The sequence below is a fragment of the Phialemonium atrogriseum genome, assembly GCF_030411735.1.
Source record: "Phialemonium atrogriseum strain 8032-3 unplaced genomic scaffold QBC33scaffold_23, whole genome shotgun sequence".
NCBI classification, from domain to species: Eukaryota; Fungi; Ascomycota; class Sordariomycetes; order Cephalothecales; family Cephalothecaceae; genus Phialemonium; species Phialemonium atrogriseum.
The window spans coordinates 144528-169538 of NW_026848160.1; the positions used below are offsets into that span (position 1 = coordinate 144528).

A 25011-nucleotide genomic window follows, 5' to 3' on the forward strand; every position below is an offset into this window, starting at 1 on the left:
CTTCAAACGGTCAACGACCGTTGCTGTGCAGAGGTTTAGACTAGCTAGCTGATCGTAGCCCTCACACCCCGCCATCTGTCACCGTGCCGACCGCCATTCTTGCCATCTCCACCGCACTGCCGTCAGTTTCCAACGACGACGCCTCCGCGACGCGCCTCGCCAGCAAGTGAGTTGGTTGCACGTCCCATTTTGGAAGACCTTCAACCACCACTTCTCGTATCGGCCTCTTTCTCGCTTGCCGACGCCGAAGACAGAGACTACGCCACCCCCCCCTCGATACTACAAGCGGCGCGGGTTGGCACCAACTTGCCCGAAGTTGTCGATTTGCTCTTATTATCCTTACCCAATGGATCCCGATCTAGATGCGGAAGCGACACAGCAAGGTGTGTGCCAAACGGCACCAGAAGACAGAGAGACAGACTCCCAGAAACCAGATTGCTGACTTTTGAGTGCGACAGCCACCCAGAATGTGCTGGACCCCAGGCGCTTGGGCAAGCAGAACTCCGGCTTCTCGGACGAAGAGCTGTCCGACATAATATGCCTCCTGATCCCATGTTCCGAACATGCGCGCCGAGAGGTCTCCATGATTGCGCCCGACAGCTCCCAACACATGGTGGGGAGGGACGATGCCGATAACGTGGAGCTCGACCTCGACCTGGAGGACGAGGCAAGCAGGTTCGGACTGATCCCTCGCGGGGCAGGAGAGCACGTCATTGCGCTGAGGCTGTCGTCCCAAGTCAAGGACCCCGTCCAAGGCTTCACCTTCGGACGAAACGCCAACCGCTGCGACATCTGCTTCCACGACGATCCGCTGAGGCGGCTAAGCAACATACACTTCCGCATATATCTGAACGAGTACGGCGTCCTAATGCTAGAGGACCGCTCCACCAATGGGACTATTGTGGATGAGAAGCTACTGAAGGCCAAATCCAGGGAGCCCAGCGAGACGAGGAGGACGCTGAGCAGCGGGTCGACAGTCAAGATCCTGATGCACACCGACTCCAACGACTTGGTCTTCCTTGTGCGGATTCCTCGGCGAGAAGGGGCGTACGAGGCGGCATACCGCACGAACCTAGTCCGCTACATGCGCCACCTGAAGGAGCTGACAAAGGATGCAAACGCCACGATCGGACCAGGCCCTGGAGGTCATGTATGCTTCTTCTATGCTTCTTCTACTTGCTTCTGCTCCGCCCCCGAAATCCCCGGCTGACGAGAAACTCTAGGTCGATCTCTTCCCTCCTCAGTTTCAAAAACCACAGCTCCCTCGTCTTCCGGCCCCACAGTTCGGCTTACCCGAGGAAACGACCCAAGATAACGTGGAGCGCCTCAATAGAGCATGGAGCGGCTCGGAAAAGTACCACCGGTTAGGCGAGATCGGCAAGGGCGCGTTTGCGACAGTGTACAAAGTCACCGACAAGTACAACGGCATCCCATATGCGGCCAAGGAGTTAGACAAACGGAAATTCATGAAGAACGGCGTTCTCGACCAGAAGGTGGAAAACGAGATGATCATAATGCAGAGGGTCCAGCACGTAAGTCTTTTCATTCTGTAACCCCCCACCCCTTTGTCTGTTGCTGACTGGGGGCAGCCTAATATTGTGCGCTATATTGAGCACATGGACTGGGACAGCCGCCTTCTCATCATCATCATGGAATACGTGCCGGGAGGCGATCTCGGGAGACTAATCCAAGAGCGCGGCTGTCTCACGGAGGCTGCTGTGAAGACCATGGCCAGGCAACTCCTGGATGCGCTGGAGTATCTACACGACAACAACATCACGCACCGTGATGTGAAGCCAGACAACATCCTAATCAGCTCTCAGCAGCCTTTCCACGTCAAGCTGACCGACTTTGGACTATCGAAAATGGTAGACAATGACCAGACATTTCTCAGGACGTTTTGCGGCACGTTGCTCTACTGTGCCCCTGAAGTCTACTCCGAATTCGCCGAGTACGACGAGTTTGGGCGACGGCATCCCAGGAATCGGCATCGCAAACAAGCCCGTGGCCAACGGTACGATCACGCCGTCGACATCTGGTCCTTGGGTGGTGTCCTCTTCTACGCCCTGACGGGAAGCCCCCCTTTCCCTGTCAAGACAGGCATAAGCTACTCGGAGCTGCTCCACCAGATCATGACCAGGCCGTTGGACGTTTCGCCTCTACACGCAGCCAACGTGTCGCCGGAAGGGATCAACTTCCTCGAGCGGATGCTTGACAGGCGGCCGGAGATCCGAGCAGCGGTGCGCGACCTCCAGGAGCACCCTTGGCTCAGCGGGATGGGCGTGATACGGGCCCCCTCCGCGTCTCAGTCGTACGACGAAATCTCGGACCACGAGCTTGAGCCCTTGTCCCAGTTGAGTCTCGAGGACAGGCAGCGGCAAGACCCGCTGGATGACAACCACGGGCTCATTGACGAGGATGACGAGGATGTGAACGACGAGAACCACTTCAGCGGTTACGAATCGGAAAAGGAGAACTACACGTTTGGACCTGGCAACCAACCGCAGCGGCTATTTGGGGAGGTCAATGTTTCTGCAATTGGGAGTTCGGGCGTGATACCGGAAAACCGCCTCAACCTCCCTCTCTCAGCCACAAGCCTCGCCACAACTGAGATTTTAGGAAACTCGGAAGTCCGTGATAGCTTCGACTCGGTAGTTTCCTTGACTCCGAGGCAGAAGTCACAAAAGTCACAACCCAACTCAGGGGGCGGGGTTCGACTCTCTGCACTATCTGCCGGACAGAGCAAGTCGGTAGACCAGCTGAACAACATGACCTTTGATGTGGCGTCCCAAAGCCTGGGTGGTGCCGAGTCGATATTGGAGAATCTCAACATGCGATCTTTAGCGGGCTCGCACCTTCAACCCCACGACAGCGAGTACTTTTCTACCAGCAAAAGGAAAACGTTCTACGACAACAGCGATGACTCCGAGGGCTCAGCCATTCGCGACAGGCCTATTATTAAGAGGTTCAGGTCTGACGGCCCTGTAGACTCAACAACGGACTGCTCCAGCGACGACGAGGAGGGCGATCTATTCGCGTTTATCCCGCCCGTTGCCAAAGCTCGGTCATCCCGCCAGGTCGACGAACCAGTCGAGAAATCCGTCTATTGGAATCCTCAGGATCGGAAGACGTGGCATCTCAGGTACCCCGAAATGACCAAATTCCAGTTTGATGCTTTCGAAGCAGCGGCAGAGGCGAGGGGCGAAGAATTCGGGCCGGGCAAATCCCCCCTCTGGGACTTGGCCATGAAGTACTTCCCGCCAAAGCACTACGAGGAAGTCGTTGGGCAGCTCGACCTTGATGTCGAAAGAGTCTCAAACGACGGCAAGACAGTCCGCCACGGCGACCCGGGGACCGGAGGCTTGGACCAGGGTGGCTTGCCGTCAACCGCCGGTCCGTACGACGAAGTCGGAGGCGAGGGGGACATACCCGACACTTTCGTTCCCTCCCGACAACACCGCATTGTGCCCCTCGAGACCAACCCGCCCGGTAAGAGAATCGTGGCGTCCATCCAGTCTTCTCCCGACTCGGTGATCCAGGGAATATCCGTCCTCGTCACCGAGTCCATGCTATCATGGGGGAGGGCGCCCGAGAACACGCGCATCTACGAGCCGAGCAAGGACACGAGGGTGCCCAAGCACGCCTTCAAGATCATCCTCTGGAAGGAGGGCTACGACCCATCCAAGGACTCCCGGCCCTGGAACCAGAAGTCCAACGTCGTCGGCGACGTGGACTCATTCCACTTCTACATCTCGAGCAAGGCCACGCAGGGGATACACGTCAACGGCTCGCTCCTCCAGTCGCACGACTGCAGGAACCCGGCCTCCCCGTCGAGGCACTGGATGCGCCTCCACGACGGCGACGAGATCATCGTCTGGCACAACAACAACGGCGGCGTCTCGTACACCAAGACGGAGCTCATCTTCGGGTGCGCGTGGGGCGGCAGCTCTAGCCCGCGCCCAGCATCTCCTCCTCCTCTCGGTCCACCGCCGCCGCGCCCGCAGCTCGTGGCCGAGGGCGTGGCCCGCAGGCTGGACGAGGTGTGCGCGCGGGCCGAGAGGAAGATGCGCAACAGGAGCGAGTACGACCTCAAGATGGAGGAGTCGCGGCACGACCACGACGAGCGCAGGCAGGCCATGGCACGCGAGAGAGAGCGCTCGCGCGTCTTCGAGGCCAGGCGCGTCGAGGCGTGTCGGGCGCTGGCGGCGAGGCCGAGTCGGAGGGCTAGCCCTGCTGCTACGACGGCCGGTGGTGGTGGTGGTGGTGCGAGGGTCAGCCCTGTGCCTGGTGGCGGTCGTGTCGTGCCTAGGATGAATCGCCCTTCGCCTGGGCCGGTGTGAGTTGCCGAGGGCCGAGAGGGGGAAGTCCTCCCTCATGCACACCGATCTCTTCTGGTGTCTCACCGCACAGTCGTTACCTAAATCTCGCTGCTCCTGTGGCGGTACTTCAGAAGGGCAAGATAGAAACGGAAAAGGGGGAAAAAAGAAACCTCGAATAATCTCTGGGCGAAGATATGTTTGGATCCCCCCTCTCTCTCCTTACTGGTATATCACGGTGGACCTTCCATATACGTGGCGTCAAAGGCATATCGTGTCTCAAATCTCATTCAAAAGTTTGTTTGATACTCTCTGGGTCCCGGAACGGAGGTTGGGTTAATTAGAAAGGCGTCCATAGGGGCTGCTTTGATGGCTAGCCGCAAGGAATGGAATCCGAATCCAGGTCCGGCTTGGTGAATGGATATGGATATGCCTAGCTAAGTAGTTTGGTTAGGATGGAAGCCTACCTACCTACAGTTGTGTGGATAAATATATAGATATACACCTGTTTTAGCTTATCCATTTCGAAGTTGGTCCGATGTAGCCTGGACTTGGTCAATTTGAGGAGCACACTGCTTGAAGATATGTGTCACAGTCGGTGGATGATCAGCTGAGCTGAGCCAGTCGACTTGAGGGGGGTCATGTAGCTCGCATTTTCAACTACATGGATAGGTACCAGTCAAGGTCCGAGTGTAGGTAGTAACATGGATGGCATAGCCCTGACTCCCGTCCTTGCCTTCTGAACCCGAACAGACCATAAACCACTCCCCCTTTAATTTCATTCTTCAACGACACCCCTCCCACGAAAAGAGGGGGTAAACAAGCATGCATTTCGGGTATGATTGACCCAATCCTTTATTACTCAATGAACATTTTGAGCAGGAGCTAACTCCCTTCTTCTTTCCCTTCCTTCCTTCCCTGTCTCAAGGCCATGAGGTTCCCAATGCGGAGCACAATGCGGAACAGCCAAGAAAGGCGAGGATCGAGTCCGCAATGGCGGAAAGGTAAGACAGATTATCGAGTGGAAAGTGCCGAGCGAACCTGCAACACAGATGATCGAACAAGTGTTCTGTGGAGTCGAATCCAGGTTAGCTTTAATGTCTGAGCCATAGATATCTCATGATGAAGCCCTTCTCAGCCAAGGGGGTTGTTGGTCACTCACGCTGACTAGAACAGCCCATATCGGAAGCAAAGAGAGAAAGGTAAATCCTCAGAAAGAAAGAGAGAAAAAAACGTCGAATCATTCGTCGTCCACAGAGGAATGGCCCGTATGGACGCACCGCGAGGAGCCACACGAAGCCTCGCTGGCGGTGTAGTAGGCCGAGGCGTCGGTCTTGGCCGGCGACACAGCGGCGCTAGCGGCGGCAACAACGGGCTCGGGGGCCGGGAGCAACGGGATGGATCCCAGAACCGCTAGATGGACGGAGTGGTTAGCAACGTATGTGGGTGGGGGTGGGTTGGAAAATCGCGGTACCATTTGTTCCAGTGCAGTTGTTGCCGCTCCGGGCATGGCGGCGGGAACGGCTGCCATGGTGGTGGTACCCTTTTGGACTGTCGTTGTCTGAGGTGCAAGAAAGAAAGAAGAAATTAGCAACGCGTCGATGGCAAACATGGTGAGGCCTTTTTCTTCGGAGATATTGGCGATGGTGACTTGTCCTCCATGGCCCATGGACAAGCCTCATCTGAGAAGAGCAGCATCCGCTTGGAATGCTGGCATGAGGATGAGCCCGTGGTGAATGATGGAGGGAATCCTCTGAAGCTGGATGAATATTCACAGAAAGAAACCCCCTCGTTGGAGAGGGAGATGTCAAGCTAGCTCGTAGAAATCATTAAAGCGCCGTACCTCGAGAAACCCGGAATGAGCGGCTGCCACCGCCGTTGCCGCCGTGAGCAGAATAGCCGGCCCTGGCGGACTCGATGACGATCTCCTCATCGGAGTCGACCTCGTAGATCTCGCGGTCCGGGAGCTGGCCCGCTGGTGTTAGAGCAGAGTTTCGTCACATAAAGGGCCCGCGGGGGTGATGAGCCCGCACGAAGCTCGGGGTGTAATGGGTCTGGTCAGGTACCTGGTGGGCTGGACCGTCCTCGCGGTGGTGGTGATAGGTCGCCGCCGGGGGCGAACCGAAGTCGTCGAAGTTGTCGAACTCGGCATAGTAGGACGAGTCCACGCCCGGGGTACTATGATAGCCCGATCCGGAAGAGCCGCTGTGGGTTCTCGGGTTGAAGCTGTCGGTGCCGCCATATGGGGCCCGCGAATCCTCGCTGTGTCGGGCACGCGAGGATGCATTGCTGGCCGCAGAGGCGGCCATCAAGCGGGCCTCGGATTCGGCCCTACGTCTAGCTTCCTCGGGGTCAGTATCCCAAACGCTCGCCGGGGCCTGCTGAAAAGATCCATAGTTGCTATGGCCGAATTCATCCCTGTTGCTGTTGTACATGTTGTTGATGTCATTGTGGTTACCGTAGTTAGAACTGTGAGTTGTGTAGCCTGCATGGTCATGAGACGCGGGAGAATGATGTTCCTCGGTGAACCCGCGCGACTGGCGTCGCGGGTTCGAGCTGCTGCCTCGTTGGGCATGAGAGGAGCTGCTGCCACTGGGGCCTGGGTCCTGGGACCGGCTGACCTGACGTCTCGATTCCGATGGACGAGTGCTTTCGGTTTTAAACAAGAGGTCGATCTCCTCTGGGGTCAACATGCGCGGAAGCGAGTCCGATTCAAAGGTTGAAAACGCATATGCCGAGGGCAGCGAGTCATCAAAGGTAGACGCAGGGGGTATACCTGAAAAGCCATACATTCCCGCTGGGGGTGGTGAATCAAAGGTAGACGCGGGAGGGATGCCTGAAAATCCATATCTTGCCGATGACGATGACTCCTCCCATGGGTCGCCGGAGCTTGAGGAGGACGAGACACCTGGCCAATCATTGCCAAATTGCGATGGAGTCGGCGGACGACGCTCAAAGGTAGAGCTAGCCGGAATTCTCGACGGTCCGGCGGAAGTGCGCAAGTAGGATCCATCATGGGTCTGCTGCTCGTCATCAGATTCCTCGTCGTAGGGATCGTAGGGCTCGAAATTCGGAGGCACAGATGAACGGTCGTAGCCCTCAACTGCAGAGCCAGAACTGGAAACCTCGGGGCTCGCAAACTGGACTCGTTTGGACTGAGAGCTCGACCGGCTTCGGGAAGAGTTGCTCGAGTCTGCACGAGTTCGACTAGCCCGAGAAGGAGCTATCTCGGCAGAGTGTGAACAGCCATGACAATAGATGTGGTGATGATGGCACAGAACTTGGTGATTGCACGGAATTTGGCAACAATCGTTCGTAAAGCCCGCTGCCGATGCAGGGAAGCCGCAGAAGTGATGAGCCGGGACCGGTCCAGCCAGACCGGCTGGGACATTGGTAGCTTCGATTTGGGTCCTGGGGCCAGCGGTCGTCTTCTCGGTGGCAATGCCTTTGTTGCCATGGCCCTGAGTGTGGCCGCTGCTGGGTCGCCCGACGTTACCTTGGGTAGAAGACCCTGGGTTGCTGCTCGAAGAGGACGGGTCGGCGGCAAACCCGCCACGGGTGTCCAAATCGGGCGAGGTCGGAGGGGTGGGCATGGGGTCAACTTCCTTGTCCTTCCCTTTCCACTTGGAGGACGAAGCGTCTTTGCTCGTCGACGGCCCAGATGAGTCAATATCGGGGTCCACGCACGCAGGCTTCGGTTTAAAATGCTGGGCAGTGAATGAAGCAGGCTCGCCAACGTCGAGATGGTCGGAGCTCTCAGGTTCGGAGTCGATGAGTCCTCTCGCGGTAGCCTTCATGCGATAAGCAGTCGCTGGTCTCTTGGCAGGTGACTGAGGGTCCTCGGAGGAGCCACTCGAGAGGTCAGAGATGGATCGACGATAGCCGGAAGAGGCCGGGTGGGCAGCAGGTCTCTCGCGAGGCAGTTTCTTGCACGCCGACAGGCCGTGGGCTAGATTAGCGTTGGCTTTAATCTCGCCCAAGGATGCGAACCGACGATAGGGGTTCGAATTCTACCAGTTCTGTCAGTATACGGATTGGATAGATATGGACTCCTGCGGCTTACCTCGTATCTGCCAGTATCCTCCCGATCACTAGGACTGGGTGAGTAGTTGGCTGCCATGTACAGCTTGAAGACTTTCTGTTTCTCATCTTCGAAACTCTTTCGACATTCTCCACAGTAGCTCGGTTCCGGGGTCTTCCCCTTTTGGATGGAGTGGGCATCATGATACGATGCAGATCGGACGATGCCACAGCCAGCGCAGAAGTGCTGGCGATACTTCTCTTCGCCGGGAGACCCCTGATGGTGGACAGGGCAAGAAGAGCGCGCGACAACCTGTCTGCGATGACGGCACTGCCGGCAGCAGTTGACAACCTCCGGGTCGCCAATTTGGATAGGGTGGGCCAAGTGAAATCCCACGGAGCGGGCGTTGCCACAGCTAAAGCACCGATGCTGGATGATATTGGTATTGACATCGTCACCTCCATCGACGTTTTCGAACTCCTCCCGAACTTTGTGGTGCCGAGACTGGACAAGTCCTCCAGTTCGGGAAGTGATGAACGGAACTGGTGGATCATCGTATCTGCCCGTCTGCCGAGCAGCAAGCCTCTCACGTCGCTCCAGTCTCCTGTTCAAGCGAGCCGCGTTCTCCTTATGTCCTCCCTGTTAAAAGTTAGTATATATCAGTAAAACACCGGGACCGCTTGGAACGTCAAGGTGGATGACTCTACCTTTCCGCCCTTCTTCACTTTCGATCCCCGCGGATAGTGCTGTTCAGACTCAGAATCGGTGTCACGTCTCTCCTTCGTCTTCGAGGCGGCCGAGCTGTCAGTCACGTCAGTGCTAATCCTGAATACGATCCGAAAATGATAGCCAAATGAGTAAGCCGGTATGGCCGTGCCAATCGCTGGGCTGGGAGGTGAGATACTAGGCGGTAGGGAGAGGGATGGGGAGGCGCGAGTGACGGCGGACAGGAGAGATATTCTCGCCGCGTTGATGAAGGAAATACGCTCAACGGGAGTACTTACCGGCCCCTTGCAAAGGCCTTGAATCGCTTCATCCTAGCTTGCCTGTAGCCAGGGAAGAGGTCAGCTCAGGGGAGGCGGCCGGAGCAGATGAATTTTGTTGGACCTTTTTGGATCTGATAGGGAGAGTACTAGCGGCAGTGAGAAGTTGGGTTGGGATGGGGAGAAGGAAAGAAAAGAAAATAGTTTCTTCTCTTGATGGTTAGGAGATCCCGTGGGTTGTTGGGTGAGTGAGTGGTGCGGGAAAAGTGTGAGGTGACGGAAGAAAAGTACGGAGTTGGGAGAGTGTGGGAGGTTTTTATATCACCCCCAAAAGGTACCCTACTTGACCAAGCTCCTAGGCAGAGAGTAGGAGGTCACAATAAAATCAGATGTCTGAATACAGTCAACCACAACAATAACAAGGGGCTAGTTCAGAATGTCAACGAAAATGTCAACACATCATTATCGCCGCGGCAACAATAAACAGATATGCGTATCCGCACAATAACGAGAGCAACTGCACCCGATGTGCTCGATGTGCTCGATATGCTCGACCATTATTATCTGGAAATAAGGAGGGTTAGATAATCCTTCACATTTCCCGAAAGTGAGCACAATAGCTTATCTCATAGTACCTCGTACTCCCATTGTTTGACGCTGCTCTCTCAGTTCCATTGATTACATACTAACTTCCATCTCCAAGGTGTTAACAGATCCTAAGCTGCAGTCGATCCTCTGGTCGAGTGCTACGGGCCTAGTATTTGTGGTCCATCCTTACACGTCGAACGAAGCATAGGTCGGATTCTTGAGCTTGGTGGATGCAACCAAGGCCAAGTCTACTATTGTAGACTACCGGTAAAAGGAGGAGACCGAGTACTGACAGGTCATCGTAACAGATCCAGTGGAGAAATACGAGAGCCCACGAGACGAGTATCCCAGAGCATCGGTTTGCCAGCAATCCCAGGGCCATGGGAATGGCAATCGTAGGGAGGCGCCAGGGATACCACTTACCTCCGACCTGACCGAAGATGTCAATATGTGAGCGAAGAATATATACCCGTGTATGGCAAGAAGGAATGAACATGGATATTCGGAATCACAGCAGTGGAGACTCTCCCGAGTGGACAGGGCGATCCCTCTCTTTCGATCGTCCGTCCCGCAGTCCTGGCGCCCAGAGTCAGCCCAATATAAAGACGCAGGAAATACCATCCATCTGCAAGCCGGTCCGAGACCACATGCCGTACGATTCTGTCGAGCGTGGGATGTGATCCATGATCAGACAAGAGGTCGTCTCCAGCAGGTCACGTGTTGTGCCTCGCACATCCACTTCGCAGTATCGCGAATACACGATGCCATGGAACAGCATCAAGAACTAATTCGCACGCCTCCTAGCGTGTCTTGCGTGCTTGCGAGAGGTCATGACGAGGAACACCAAGAAGCACGTTGTGGGGACGTTGATAAAGTGCCAGAGAATGCCGAGAATAGGCCGAAAGTGGGTGAAGTATCCCCACACAGCCCCTCCACCGTGATCATCGTCACCATCTCGCTTTGGCAGTCGTCCCATGAGAAACGAGTAGTCGCTGAACCTGTTGTCTCGAGTCAATTGAATTTCTCATAGCGTCTCGCGACTATATCGAGATACGCATCAGTTGAAAAGGGCAGCCGAACAACGCCAACATGACGACCGATGTCGGTGGTGCCTCGGCATCAACGGCCGGATTGGCGGGGAACGGTGACCGAACAGCAGCGGACCCGAATCAACCACAATCAGGGCCCGAGGCGGTGGGAGGCACCGATTCGACTGCGCCTCCAGCTCCGATCGATGTCAAAATCGATGACACCGATGCAGTCCGAGTTCTCGAAGACGGCCCCGGCCAACTCGCCTCGGTCTTCAACCGGGAGCTGTCGCTGGCGTCCAGATCGATCCACGCCGACGACTATATCAACACCCACAGAGCCGTGGCACCGCCGATGCACGTGTCGACGACGTTCCGCTACGCCCGCGACCCGAATGAGCTGGTGCCCTGGCTGAACACCGATGTATGTGACAGGGGGAAGTAGAAAAGAGGCAGCCCGATTGAAACCTGCTAACCACTTCCCACACCAGCCCGCCGCCCCCCACGACTCACACGTCTACTCCCGCGACTCAGCGCCCAACACGACCCGCCTCGAGGCGCTCCTAACATCCATCATCGGCGCCCCCTCGCTGACCTACGCCTCGGGCCTAGCAGCCTTCCACGCGATGCTAGTGCACCTCAACCCTCGCCGCGTGGCCATCGGCGGCGGCTACCATGGGTGCCACGGCGTGCTATCCCTGCTGTCCCGTCTGACGGGCCTGGAGCAGCTAGACCTGGACAACGAGTCCGACCTGGCCCGCCTGCGGCCGGGCGACGTGCTGCACGTCGAGACGCCGCTCAACCCGACGGGCGAGGCGCGCGACCTGGCGCACTACCGCCGCCGCGCCGACGAGCTGGGCTGCTACCTGACCGTCGACGCGACGTTTGCGCCGCCGCCGCTCATGGACCCGTTCCGGTTCGGCGTCGATGTCGTCATGCATAGCGGGACGAAGTACTTTGGCGGACACAGCGATATGCTGTGTGGCGTGCTGTCGGTGCGGCCGGACAGGGCTGGCGGTGAGGCGGGGTGGATCAGCGGGCTGCGGGCTGATAGGCTGCTTCTGGGGAGCGTGATGGGGAGCCTGGAGGGCTGGCTCGGGGTGCGGAGCTTGCGGACGCTGGAGCTGAGGGTGCTGAGGCAGAGCGCCAATGCGCAGAAGTTGGTCGACTGGCTCGCTGGGGAGATGAAGGAGACCGGGGGAGGCAACGGTGGTGATGGTGACGGGCTCGTCTCATCCATGGTCCTGAAAGTCCAGCATGCCTCGCTCCAGCCCGAGGCTCAAGATCCGGACTCGTGGCTTCGAAAGCAGATGCCGCTTGGCTACGGCCCCGTCTTCGCGATTCTGATGAAGTCGCCCGAGGACGCGAGGCGGCTGCCCAGCAAGGTGCATCTCTTCCACCATGCCACTAGCCTCGGGGGCGTCGAGAGCTTGATTGAGTGGCGCGCCATGACCGATAGGAGCGTTGATAAGCGGTTGCTGAGGGTGAGTATCGGCGTGGAGGGTTGGGAGGACCTGAAGGAAGACCTGCTGCAGGGATTCAGGGCCCTGCGAGAGGAGAATCAGAGAAGACAGAGTTAGCTCAGCCCCGCCCCCCCCCCCCCCGACAGCGAATATTTGTTATGATATCCAATTCGAGGAAACCCAGAAGTAAACCTGAGTCGTCAAAGATGCTGCTAGATTGGGGCACCTTGTTAAGACCGAATCTACAATGTACCAGTCGGCCAACAAAGTGAATATCGGGTAGGTAGGCTAAGATAAACGTCGCAAAATCCAGGGGAGCAAGCTGCCCTTTCAATGCCGTACCTGAAACCGGTCCTCGCCGTCTATAATATCCAGATCTTTCTTATCCAGCCTTACAACATGGGCGTGCCTGGGTCCATCATCGACATGTTTCAGGAACTGTGAAACAGAATCCGCGTTGCCTTGGGCCTCTCCCTCGACCTGAATAGCCCGACTCAGTGAGATGGGAAAATAGACCTTTTGCTAGACCAAGATCACTCTAGGCTTACCTTGTTGTCGTCGGTGTTACGAACCCAGCCTGTGACGTGATACTCGACTGCTTTCTTCTGCACAAAATAGCTTCGACCGGGTGTTAGCTGTGTGTGTTTGATGACGGGTGTCCCAAGGCTGGATTTGAAAGATGCATACCGGAAACCAACGCCTGCAACAAACTAAGGTCAATGACGAAGACTCCATACCTTGATGGGTTTGTGCTGGCATTACCTTGGACCACCCCGCCATGGGCTAGGAAGTAGACCTTTGGACAAGATGTCAGTGGTCGACCTGAGTGGGACTTCACTGTCCCCAAATGCTCACCCTTTTGGACATTGTAGTTATCTCCGTCTCACGAGAGGTGGTGAAGATGCAATTTAAATGTGCTACAGTAGAGAGCGATGAACAGTGACTCTATCGTCTGCAAAGCAGGTGACTTCAAGAGGTCAACATCCTTCACCCTGCCTCGGAGCTTGGATAGGTAGTTATCAGTGATTCAGTGTTGATTGTCCGATAAGAGTTAGTGTACGGAAGTATACGTAATGAATGGATTCAGCCGAGTTTTTGCCGGGCATGGCCAACCATCAGCCAGTCCATATGACGCCGTCCGTTTGAAACCAATCCAAATCTTCAGCACCACTCCTCCCTCACACCATCATTTTCACTGCAAATGGCGTCCCCTGCCCCAGAAGTAACCGAGCCGAGAGTAGTCTTCCGACCTGGGAAGAAAAGGAAGATTTACCGACAGCGATCAGAAGATGCCGACGGCGAAACAGCAGAAGTCGCAAACGAGACGTCAGCAGGAGCATCCGGTTTGCGCGCCGGCAGCAGCAGCACTCTCGAAACCCGGGATCCTCGTCACCCCGGCTCTGAAGAAGAGGAATTATCGGTTGCAGAAGTGCTGCGGCGGCGGAATGCTCAAAAGGCGCGACTAGGCGGCGTCGCCTTCCGGGCAACACCGACGCCACGGAATGATGACGCCGGCGCCACAGAGGACGGCAATCCCGGCCAGAGCCTCACTCTCCCTGAGGGCGGTGGCAATGCCGTGGACAGCATTGCGGAGGGCGGCATCGTGAAGCGATTCGCAACGCAGACTGGGCTGGTCGGCGAACTGGTGAACAGACACATGTGAGTTGACCCATCATTTTGCACCTTTTACCCGACTTCCCTTTCGTCCGTCATCCCCCGACCAGCCACTGACAAAGGAAGGGAGGAATACATAGAATCAGAACTAGCTAGGAGGCAACGGCACGCCAATGAATACGCGGCGGCGCAGGCGCAGGCCCAAGCGAACTCCCACCAGCACTCCGAGGAGACGGTGCACGACAAACCGGTCGTGATGCAGCCCGCCATGCGCGGCAAGCTGCTCGAGATCGACCTCGGCGAGGAGGCGCGGGCGCGCAACATCGCTATGACGGAGCGGGCCCGGCGCCGGCTGGAAGGGCAGAGCATCGACGAAGAAGAAGAGGGGGCCGGGCAGCGGCCCAGGAAGGTCCGCCTAGGCAAGGACGGCAAGCCGTTGCGGCAGAGGGGTAGAAGAGGGAGCGACGATATTAAGAGGGATCAGCTCGTGGAGGAGTTCCTGCGAGAGAATAGACGTGAGTCATCCCCGATCCCGGTCAAACTCATACTCGCCCTGTTCGTCCAATGTGCTGACTTTTCCTACAGTCGATGTCTACGATATTCCCGCTCAGAACGACGCAAGCTCTGCGGCATTGGGTGGCGATGAAGCAGCGGATGACAGGATAGCAGAGGAGTTCCGGCGCGACTTCATGGATGCGCTGAGTGCGCGACGGCAGAGGAGGAGGCCGGCCACCAACGCCCCACCCAAGCCACCCAAGGGAACTGTGAAGAAGGAAGAGATACTCAGGGGGCCGAAGCTTGGAGGGAGTCGGAACGTGAGATCGCAGATGAGAGATCTCCTGCTGAAGGAGCAAATGGAGAAGCGCTGAAGGGCTGTTAATGTTTTCGTCAGGGTTACCTACTACTTGACTGTAGGCTGTTATAAATCAACCTTTGTAAGCATTGGATATTGCGTCGATTGCTTCCTTGATGCTTCCCTGGATTCAATACCGAGTTCATACACCATAATTCTTGAGCAAATTCTCCTCCTCGACGTCTTATTGTGTACTATGTATTTAAGCACTCCGTACGCAGTAAAAGAAGTTTCCAGATGGAGAGAGGAGCGCGAGCAACGCTAATGCAGCCTTCGATCAGCCGCAGCCACCACACTATTGGCCCTACGGCGCCCCTAAGAGGTCAAGGGCCCCGCCTTTTCTTAATAGCTCAGCCCCGTTTTCCGCTTCCTCCACCCCTCACTCATGCAGCACTTGAACCCTTTTGGTGTGCTGATCATATAGAGGTACATTTACATACATTGGGCGTGCTAACAGAAATCTAAATTTGGGCTCCCGTCGATCGCCCACGGGAACAGAGGCTAAAGTACTATGAACTTGTGGAGCCGAATCAATCCACTTCAAACGGATCGACTCGTTGCGGTCTACCAGATTCCGTTTGCATTGCGAGATGGGAGGGATGACTGGGAGACAAGCGCTTGATGAAGTGCATCGTGCCAGGTTGCTCATCGCGAATCGCGAAGGGGGCCCTATAGTCGTGGGGGGTTGTGCAGTGGCTTGCTTACCCCGACCTAGCGCGAAATTGTTCCAGAATTGATCCTTCAGCCCTCGCACCTGCACTGCCTGCCTACCGCTGTCTCTTCTTTCAGCCCCTGTTGCGCCGGTCTGGTTTGTCTCTCGCCCACTTTCCACCACAATCGAGATTTAATCCAGACGAACCTGCCTGTGCAATGACACCCGCGCCGATTCTTAGATAGGTACTTCCCCATTCCACGGGAGTCGTGACAGGACCGCCAGGCACACACATCAGCACGACCAAAACATGCGAATACCGTGGGGTGGATGGCTGGCGGCGACGACGTGGCTAGCCGGGACCGTCGCGGCAGCAGAGCAGAATGCCAAAATAAAATTTATAGAGACAGACTTCCAAAACCCCGACCTTGGCGGTGATGCCATCTTCACCGTCCCGCCCGAGGGCTTCGGGTCCAGGAAATTCAGATGGACGTCGGACGACACGCCCGTGGGCGAGGTGGCACTCTTCATCGACGGGCTGCAGCGCGACACCGTCTCTCTGACTCCCGGGGACAAGCACGCCAAGGAAACCATCGTCCCCGCGCCGCCCGCGAACCAGGGCGGCCCCTTGGCGGGCAGAGGGCTGATGGCCATCGAGTTGCAGCAGAGACCGGCCAGCGCTCTCAATTCCATCCGAGCGTCGGCCGACGAGCACTTCATCACCGGTAAGCAAGCCCTTCCCGGGCGGGACAGCAGTACGAGAACAATGGGTCTAACATTTCCTTCTTCCCCTCTCGCAGGAAGCACAGCATACGACGGCAAAAGCGGCTCCGTAACGATCCTCGACCTTAACCAGGTCGCCACCAATTTCGCGGGCGCGGTCATGTACTTCAAGGTAACCTGGGGGTCGCAGGACGGGGCCAGCTTCAGCCGCAGGTTCACCGTCGTCTCCTCGGACAGCCCCGACAACCTGAAGAACCTCCGCAAGGACGCGACCTTCAGCGCCGGCCAGGACTCCCCCGCCTTCCCCGAGGTCACGGGCACCGCCGCCGCGACCGCGACCCCCAAGCTGCCCGCTGACGCGAGCCCGTCCGTCCAGCCCTCCTCCGGCGACGAGCCGTCGGGCCCGGGCTCGTCCGGCGGCTCCGGCTCCGGCGGGCCCAGCACCACCAGTAGCAGCAGCAGCAAAAGCAGCCGCCTCTCCACGGGAGCCATCGCGGGCATCGCGGTCGGGGCCGCCGTCGTGGGCATCCTCGTCACGGGCGCCCTGATCTGGTTCCTGATCCGCCGTAGACGGCGCGGCGGCAGCAGCAGCCAGGGGCAGCAGCAGCAGGGCGCCGCCGCCCCCTACGCAGGGGCGAACAACCGCACCCAGGAGCTCATGGCCGAGAAGGAGGCCGGCGCGGGCGCAGACGTGTCGCCGCACTCGCCTTACTCGGACGACGGCAACGGCAACGGCAACATCGGCAGCGCCGCTAGCGCTCCCACAGCTGCAGCGTCCATGAGCGGCGGGGTAGCCGGCCAGCAGCGTCAGCACGAGCGGTCGTTCACGCCGTACTCTGACGCGCAGCAGCAGCGGGGTTCTCTGGCGGGCGATTCGCAGCACTCGCCTGTGGCTGCTCCGGGTGCGGGGAGGGCGACGCCAACGACGGCCGCGGCGCCGACGCCGACGCCGTACGGCCACTTGGTCGAGGAGGGCATGACCGAGGACGACATCCGGCGGCTGGAGGCGGAGGAGCGGGAGCTGGACCAGGCTATCGAGCAGGCGGGGAGGCGCTGAGCCTTGGGAAGAGAGAGAGGGAGAGAGGTATTAGGTTTGTTGGATCTTTCGTTGTTTTTTGTTCAAGCCTGTTTTGAGGAATTTTTGGAGTTCGGATTCCTGTGGCTCGTTTGTATCGCTCCTTCGCTCGTTATTCTATGATACCAGGCCGTCTGTGGTAGGAAAGGGGACGAGGTCTGCTTGCAAATGAAGTTGGGGTTGGATTGAACTGATCAGATTGTTGAGAGAATATTCCATGTAATGATCTTTTCACTCATCTTGGACAAGCCGTTCTCACGGTATGATGGCCGCCCAAGCAAAGAAGGGGGGTTTATAGACAGGGCTATCTCTGCAAAATACTTTCGGCCGTCTCATAAATTGACGTTGCACATCGTTGGACACAACTGTAAATGACTAGGTAGCTCAAGCTCGGCACCATTGCCAGCATCCGCACAAAGTCTGAACTCGCACTCAAGTGACTAACGCTCGTGGAAACAAAAAGAGGGAGGGCGGCCGATCTAATAAACAAATGTATTATTATTGTACATGGATATCCCCGATAAACATGACATCCGACGCCGTGGAGTGCTCCGACATTGTCATCGTGATAGACCCGTTGCTGGTACGGATCGCTTTCCCATCGCCATCACATTCTCATGCCCATTCCCCTCCCCAAAAAGGACCATCGCCTGTCTCCTAGTCGTACGGCCTTCCAATCTTTGAGCAGAACCTGCCTACTACCTGAATAGTCTCCCGAACATGTTGCTGGCAAGGTTGCCCGCAATGTTGCCCGAGAGGAAGGCGTTGCCGGCGTAATTGGACGCCTGGCTGAACTTGTCACAGCGCGAGAAGGCGAGACTGTTGGTGATTGTCAAGACGAGAGCGATTGCTTGAAAAGGTCATACAGTCAGCCGTCGTCCCTCTGGAAGACATCCAAGCTCGCAGGAGAGCGCCAGTGTAGGACAAGGCCCACGATAATGTTTGAACTCACCGACCAGAGGCAACCAGATAAACTTCAGTCGGACGAGCGCCAGGATGGCGAGGGCGATCCACAGCAACGGCTGCGCGTATATCGCCAACCAGAAGAAGCGGCTGTCGGTTGGGTTGACGGTCTTGGTGCCAGGTTCGCTGCTCTCGAAGACCCAGTGCGAGTCGCCCGTGGCCGGGTCGACCTCGTTCCACCACCGCAGTCCGACGAGTCGACGCCCGGCGATGTTTTTGAGGTAGTAGAAATCGCCGGCAAGGAGGAGGATGGTGACGATGAAGACCATGATCCTATGCGGCGAGTGATTAGTGCACGAAGAGACGACGAGGGACGAGAGATGAGAGATGATAAGGGGCGCGCCTCACATGTTATCTGTGAATATCAGGCCGAAGAGATAGACCAGAAGGCTTGCTGCAGTCAGTACCGTTAGCCATGGTTCCTCATGTGGCTAATCCTGTCTGAACACGAGGCTGGAGCGTGGGCAGTCGTCACATACAAATTCGAAAGGCCAGAAAGGTAAGTAGTGTGATCGGGTGCGAGCTCAGGCGCCAGCTCAGCGAGCCTGGCGCAGGTTGTCCAGCTTCCATCATATTGAAGGGAGACAATATCAAGAGAGGATGGTGGTGGGCGGATTGCGCATCTCTCCAGAGCTTCGTAATGGTCGTAGCCCCTGCAATTAATGATACGGAGCGCGAAGCTAGTGTACAAGCTACGGTTGCCCTCTGGAAGCGGTGAAAAACGGCAGAATTACACGTTACCGACTTTCCACCGGGACCTCCATCGCGGCGCGGTGCTCTAACGTGTCATGACATAAAGAGACGAAAGGGACAAATTCCAATCTGGTGTGAGACGTCCGCAACCTCAGAATCCAGCGATTAGTCCAGGATGGACCTACATATGCAACCATGACTATAAAAAATACACAAAATAAGCACATCTGCAACAACACACATTCTACATAACTGCCCTTTGGATAATGCCTCCGGTTGTATCACATGCAGGCAGCCGACGCTGGCCGACATCAAAAATGGCAAGTCAGGAAGGTCCTCCTTCAAGACGTCGAGCAGCAGTGTTGGATCAATGGCCCTTTGAGTTCTCATCCAAGGGATATGTATCCCTAAGGTATTGTTTTCAGGAATGCTCTTTTGCATCATCCCATCGTTTCCTAGCTAGGTACCTGAGTATACTACCTTGGATACAATACCTTGTGCGGAATACTGGAAACCTGGATATCAACTTCGGGCGGGACACCCCGCTCCTCATACAAATCCCGGCTTTGAATAGGTCGGCATCATTCCGAAAGTGCGACATGGAACCCCGAGCCGCTTACTCACGGGAAACGGGAAGACTCGAGAATGTTTTACGATCTTGTTAGTCAGAGCAACCAGGAACGTCCAGCAAGTTCCTCGAGTTCCTCAGGGGGTCAACCAAGTTAGCCCGGATCTTGTGCGTCGTAGCGCACGCCAAGGGTTTGGCGGTGTAATCGTAAAGTCTACGGATGAGCAATCCATATTTCAAATCACGAATAGAATTGCCGTTCCTTGCCATGCCGTCGGTATATATAAAAAGATAAGGCCCATGCTAGACCCGTCAAGGTGGTGAAGAAAGATTTAAGCATCTTGCACCATTTGCCACAGACTATCGACTCATCCCTAGACAAAGAAACGGGCAGTTGATACTCCGTACCTGCCTACCTAAATAAATTGGATCATTCGACACACACCGACCGACCTGCAGACCGATAACCGGATCCAGTGAATCCTGTCCATCAGCACCGCCTTTATAAAGCCCTGCTCTTCTCCTGATCAATTGATCGTATCTACAATAGCAAGGGTTCTCGAAAATAAATCGCGGAGCCATGACGGCTCACGACCATCCCATTGCGACTCCGCCGCGAGCTCCATCCCCAGTCCATGGCTTCGGCACCCTGGCGGTGCACGCGGGGTCGCCACATGACCCCACCACGGGAGCTGTGATCGAGGCCATCTCCCTCTCGACGACATTCGAGCAGACGGGCGTTGGCAAGCCGGTCGGCCAATATGAGTACAGCCGCAGTAGCAACCCGAACCGGACAAACTTCGAAACGGCAGTGGCGGCGCTGGAGCACGCCAAGCACGCGCTCGCCTTCTCGTCGGGTAGCGCCACCACAGCCACCATCCTGCAGTCCCTTGCCTCTGGCTCGCACGTCATCTCAGTGTCGGACGTCTATGGCGGGACGCACCGGTACTTCACCCAGGTGGCCAAGGCGCACGGCGTCAAGGTGACCTTCACGCCGGAGATCGAGGTCGACATCAGCGAGCACATCACCGATGCCACCAAGCTGGTGTGGATTGAGAGCCCAAGCAACCCGACGCTGCGGCTGGTCGACATCCGGGCGGTCGCGACGCAGGCGCACAAGCACGGTATCCTCGTCGTCGTCGACAACACCTTCCTGTCGCCGTACGTGCAGAACCCGCTCGACCACGGCGCCGACATTGTCGTCCACAGCGTGACAAAGTACATCAATGGCCACAGCGACGTGGTCATGGGCGTCGCCGCCTTCAACAGCGACGACCTCCACACGCGCCTCTCCTTCCTGCAGAATGCCATCGGCGCCGTCCCCTCGGCCTTCGACTGCTGGCTCGCCCACCGCGGCCTCAAGACCCTGCACCTGCGCGCCCGCCAGGCGACCACCAACGCGACCGCCGTGGCCACGGCGCTCGAGGCCTCGCCCCTCGTCCTGGCCGTCAACTACCCGGGGCTGGCCTCGCACCCGCACCGCGCCATCGCCCGGCGGCAGCACCGCGACGGCATGGGCGGCGGGATGCTCTCGTTCCGGATCCGCGGCGGGCACGGGGCCGCGGCGCGCTTCTGCCAGCTGACGCGCGTCTTCACGCTGGCCGAGTCGCTCGGCGGCGTCGAGAGCCTCGTCGAGCTGCCCAGCGGCATGACCCACGCCGGCATCCCGCGCGACCAGCGCGAGGCCGTCGGCGTCTTCGACGACCTCGTCCGCGTCAGCTGCGGCGTCGAGGACGCCGAGGACCTCGAGGCAGACGTCCTCCAGGCCCTGCAGCGCGCCGTCGCCGAGACGCACAACGGGGGTGGCGCCACCAACGGTGTCGACGGTGTCAACGGGTCCTGAGGGGGAAAACAGTTCTACGTATCTCACCATTTTCTGGTATTTTTCCTGCGTTCCCCAGGGCAGCGGTTTTTAATTCCCGCGAAATGGAGAATATCCAAACCAAAAATATATATCTTGGCTAAGAAGCGACCGGTGGATATGTCGCTCCCCCCGAGAATAGGCCAAATAATTGCGTTATAGACTCGGATGGCATAATGATTAGAAAGATCTCGTCTTCCTTGTTGCGGGCTATGTTTCCAGAGAATTCTGTGCACAAATGTTCAGAGCAGCCTACGTGACCTGGCTCCTAGGGGTTGACTGACTGACACCAGCATCGACACTGCGACCGGCCATTATATTCGCGACAACCGTACGGATTCTACCCTCGAAGCTCGGCGTGGTGTCAAAAGCACAAAAGAGAAGCCGTGGATTAAGCTGTATAGTAGTAACCCCTACAACCCATCTAACTCGCCAACTGTGGCGATAATTCAGGGCCCGATGATACCTCCCCAGAATGCCGCCCCCCTTATCCCCAACAACGCCGAGCACCATATCCAATCGCTGCAACAAAAACAAGAAGCCCCAACCACGCAAGGCCTCCCATCCCCTCCCGCTCCGCACCGCGCCGCCCCCAGCGCAAAAAAACTAATCCTGCCACCGCGTCCCCGCCACCACGCCCCCCTGCGCCCCCTTCATCCCCTTCCCCTCCCCCTCGACCTCGGGGTCGGGGTACCTATACCCGTACAGGTGGATCTTCCCGCGCCTCTCCAGCAGCCGGCGCGTCGTCGTCGTCGCGCCGGACCCATCACGGACTGGCGGATGAGGAAGAGGGTGGCGGCGGTGGTGCTGGTGGTCGTGGTGGTGTTCTCTACCCCCGAGTTCGCCCCTGTCGTCTACGCGCCGCCTCAGCTCCACTGCCGCCGCTGCCGCGGCCGTAGCCTCCTCGTGGCGGTCCTGGTCCTGGTCCCGATCTCCTCCCCGGAAGACGTCGCGGACGAGCTGTAGCGGGGCCGAGAGGATCCTCGCTAGGGCGTTGGGGGTGTTATTGTTCTTGTTGTCGTTGCTGCTGTCGCCGCCCCGGATGATGCGTCCCTGGCTCACGACGACCACGGTCGGGTCGGTGCCGGGGCGCTCGAGGACGTCGTCGAGGCGCATGTAGAGGGGCTGCTCGTCGCTCTGGGGTAGTTCCAGCCTCTGGGGGGTGTTCTTGTCTCCATCTCCATTGCGACTGCTGCTGCGTGCTGCCGGCAGGGCGCTAGTTGCGGCTGACAGGAGGAGGAGCACGAGGAGTGCGGAGTTGAGGTTTGGCCTTGACATCTTGATCGTTTAGGCCGGTCTATGTTCGGGGATGGTGTTTTCGAGTGACAGTGACGGAGACGAGTGGGCGGCGGCGAGCTCTTAAGGGTTGCAGAGCGCGTCCGCCGATCCCCTCGAGGCATTGGAATAAATACCGATCTGGAGTTGAAGATTCCATGTACTGGAATGCAGGACGTGCGAATGAAATAGGAGCCATGCGAGCAAGTCAATGTCTCACCTCGATGGGGATGCCGATCCCCCCATCCCTTGGCCCATGACGTTAACTTGAGGCGTGGGCTTCAAGCTTTGGAGGAGATGTCTCAGTTGGGTATGGAGAAAAACCAAATGCATTCCCAATTGCAGAATGCCTAGATTCCTCGGCGGTACCTCCGACTAACGATACCCCTAGCCTCGCTTCTCGAGCACTACTTCTCAAGCTACACAAAAGCATACTCTGTACAGGCCAACACCCGGTACTGACGGATATACGGAAACCACCGTGACGCAATCCTCTTTCCTGGGAGCTTTTAGTAGTGACCAGTGCAAAAGTAACCGCCACCGGAAGCGTCTGCTATCGCGAGCCGGTGAAGCAGGTAGTTTGATTGTTGCAAGGGCAGCTAGCTGCCGAAGCCGATCTGCTCATCATTCTGGGCCGCTCGACTTGAGCGCGCACCGCCGTAGACCCCGGTATCCTATTCCCTTGTCGTTGCCTCTGGCGTCTTCTGCACCACCGGCCACGCGCTCCCATGCATTCCTAGATGACCCCTTGGACTCACTCACCTCGAAGTGTTCTAAGCGTCGATGTTTGTGGATCCACGGAAAGACCATGTCCAGTCAGAACGTCGAACGCCCAGTCCCACTTTCCGCATCCGGCAAGTATGACAGCAAATCCCCGGCGCCCTGTTCCTTTTCAACCTCATCCCAACTTCATTCGCGTTTGGGTAGATATTGAACCTCACCACGGGCTTCGCGATATGAGACCCCGATAGGATCTACGCCGTAGGAGTTTCCATACCTGCGTAGTGGCCTCTAGCCGGTTATGGCCGATGGCTTGCCTCTGAGGGAAGCCCAGTCTCAACCCCACGTCGGCTCCTTATCCTGCGTCGCCCAGGTAGCAAGCCGGATAGATCTGCTGGGGGATGATATTGCCTCTGCGGTGTTCCCCGTTACGCATCTCGGGGCTGACTCATGCCAAATAGCTAGGTAGATAGGTAGCAGGCCTGTTGCCTTCCTGCTGTCTGCCAGATATGTGTATGTGTCGACCCGATACTCGAGAACCGTCTCGTGTTTGTTGCCTCCGGGGGTGAACTCTCGAGTCTCGATTGGGGGGTTCGATGGTTGAAACTGGTTAGTTGCCGTTGGTCTAACTTTTTCTGCATCTCCGAGTGTGACTCCATCGACCGTGCTGGTGATATTCGTGGGAAAGGAACGGAAGCTTGCTCATGTCTGCCACGTCCTGCTGCGGTCAGCCCAATCTACCGAAATACAGAGGAAGATATGAATATTCCCCGTCCATTGCTTAGTTACGAGCCTTGGAGAAGGCCTTGCGATATTATCCTTTGTTGTCTAGTCTGACATGTCTGTAGGGACCCTCGGGAGTGTTGGGTGAGTGGCGATGCCTCAACCGCAATGTTTTCGGGTGTTGGGAGGCTTTCGGGTTTATCGCTGCGATGGACCGAGGTTTCTCATTATCAGGTTGTGTTGTGACAAGTATGCCCAGTAGGCTTATTTGTTATCTGTGTTTCTGACTGTACTGTGTATTTGAGCGTGTGGATGGGTGTTTGGCGGCGGGGGTGAGGTGTCTTGGTTTGGGATATGGGAAGGCGTCGGTGATCATGGGACAAGGAGGAAAAGATGCAGTGAGGCGTACTGGCAGGCAAGAAGTAAGATGGAGGTGACTGACGGTTGGCGAGGTGAACGGGGCTGTGGCCGATGTACAAGTGTACCTTGGGTAGCTGGGGGGCCAGCTGGGGACCCTGCCCATCAAGATGAGAACCGGAAGGCCTTTATATACCAGGGTTAGGAACTAATTCGCAAGGACCACAGCAGGCGGCTTCATGGCTATGTTGCTCAGGTCAAACTGTGGTCCTGTGGTGGAGTGGTAATGAGCGACACTCGACAAAATCAACAACCGGCCTGACGACAAAGAGATTAGGACACTCGACACCGAGTCCGAACTCTTTTGTTCGAACCGGCTACGATTCTTTTTTTTACTTCTTTTTCCCCCCTGACCCCCCTCAGGTTCTACTTGTGTATCATCCCCTCTCTCACAATACTACGGGTCATATACTGTTCCTTATTTTATTTTATTTTTTAAAACTTGATATTTATTTAGTAAAGGGCTGGCAGGAAG

The 25011-nt window shown here is 57.0% G+C and overlaps 9 protein-coding genes across 9 annotated transcripts; 5 read left to right on the plus strand and 4 right to left on the minus strand.

The window, feature by feature from the left end:
• Positions 1 to 346: 346 nt before the first annotated feature.
• QBC33DRAFT_561624 (uncharacterized protein) lies at positions 347 to 4340 on the plus strand (the record flags this gene model as incomplete). The annotated part of the gene is made up of 4 exons (XM_060430144.1): positions 347 to 383; positions 459 to 1150; positions 1224 to 1532; positions 1590 to 4340. The coding sequence occupies 4 exons, from the start codon at positions 347 to 349 to the stop codon at positions 4338 to 4340; spliced, it is 3789 nt and encodes a 1262-aa protein (XP_060280806.1).
• Positions 4341 to 6245: 1905 nt separating this feature from the next.
• Positions 6246 to 9842, minus strand: QBC33DRAFT_189899 (uncharacterized protein). The gene is made up of 4 exons (XM_060422513.1): positions 9342 to 9842; positions 9045 to 9138; positions 8380 to 8976; positions 6246 to 8326 (listed from the first exon to the last, which is right to left on the minus strand). The coding sequence occupies exons 1-4, from the start codon at positions 9371 to 9373 to the stop codon at positions 6314 to 6316; spliced, it is 2736 nt and encodes a 911-aa protein (XP_060280807.1). The 5' UTR covers positions 9374 to 9842; the 3' UTR covers positions 6246 to 6313.
• An 847-nt stretch (positions 9843 to 10689) lies between these two features.
• QBC33DRAFT_612972 (pyridoxal phosphate-dependent transferase) lies at positions 10690 to 12713 on the plus strand. Its single transcript, XM_060432516.1, has 3 exons — positions 10690 to 11052; positions 11170 to 11360; positions 11428 to 12713. The coding sequence occupies exons 1-3, from the start codon at positions 10998 to 11000 to the stop codon at positions 12514 to 12516; spliced, it is 1335 nt and encodes a 444-aa protein (XP_060280808.1). The 5' UTR covers positions 10690 to 10997; the 3' UTR covers positions 12517 to 12713.
• Positions 12505 to 13640, minus strand: QBC33DRAFT_546537 (Acylphosphatase). Its single transcript, XM_060428670.1, has 5 exons — positions 13255 to 13640; positions 13162 to 13195; positions 13087 to 13099; positions 12948 to 13017; positions 12505 to 12879 (listed from the first exon to the last, which is right to left on the minus strand). Exons 1-5 carry the CDS (start codon positions 13264 to 13266, stop codon positions 12730 to 12732), a joined length of 279 nt encoding a protein of 92 aa, XP_060280809.1. The 5' UTR covers positions 13267 to 13640; the 3' UTR covers positions 12505 to 12729.
• QBC33DRAFT_546539 (hepatocellular carcinoma-associated antigen 59-domain-containing protein) lies at positions 13513 to 15150 on the plus strand. The gene is made up of 3 exons (XM_060428671.1): positions 13513 to 14058; positions 14140 to 14528; positions 14599 to 15150. Exons 1-3 carry the CDS (start codon positions 13601 to 13603, stop codon positions 14880 to 14882), a joined length of 1131 nt encoding a protein of 376 aa, XP_060280810.1. The 5' UTR covers positions 13513 to 13600; the 3' UTR covers positions 14883 to 15150.
• A 678-nt stretch (positions 15151 to 15828) lies between these two features.
• On the plus strand, positions 15829 to 17298 carry QBC33DRAFT_561629 (uncharacterized protein; the record flags this gene model as incomplete). Its single annotated transcript, XM_060430145.1, has 2 exons — positions 15829 to 16243; positions 16319 to 17298. 2 exons carry the CDS (start codon positions 15829 to 15831, stop codon positions 17296 to 17298), a joined length of 1395 nt encoding a protein of 464 aa, XP_060280811.1.
• Positions 17299 to 17543: 245 nt separating this feature from the next.
• QBC33DRAFT_546542 (golgi apparatus membrane protein TVP23) lies at positions 17544 to 18936 on the minus strand. The gene is made up of 4 exons (XM_060428672.1): positions 18759 to 18936; positions 18628 to 18673; positions 18269 to 18552; positions 17544 to 18166 (listed from the first exon to the last, which is right to left on the minus strand). The coding sequence occupies exons 1-4, from the start codon at positions 18850 to 18852 to the stop codon at positions 18015 to 18017; spliced, it is 576 nt and encodes a 191-aa protein (XP_060280812.1). The 5' UTR covers positions 18853 to 18936; the 3' UTR covers positions 17544 to 18014.
• Positions 18937 to 19878: 942 nt separating this feature from the next.
• QBC33DRAFT_190311 (cystathionine gamma-lyase) lies at positions 19879 to 21695 on the plus strand. Its single transcript, XM_060422515.1, has one exon. The coding sequence runs from the start codon at positions 20121 to 20123 to the stop codon at positions 21381 to 21383; it is 1263 nt and encodes a 420-aa protein (XP_060280813.1). The 5' UTR covers positions 19879 to 20120; the 3' UTR covers positions 21384 to 21695.
• QBC33DRAFT_190489 (uncharacterized protein) lies at positions 21696 to 23048 on the minus strand. The gene has a single exon (XM_060422516.1). It carries the CDS (start codon positions 22677 to 22679, stop codon positions 22008 to 22010), a length of 672 nt encoding a protein of 223 aa, XP_060280814.1. The 5' UTR covers positions 22680 to 23048; the 3' UTR covers positions 21696 to 22007.
• Between the last annotated feature and the right edge of the window lie 1963 nt (positions 23049 to 25011).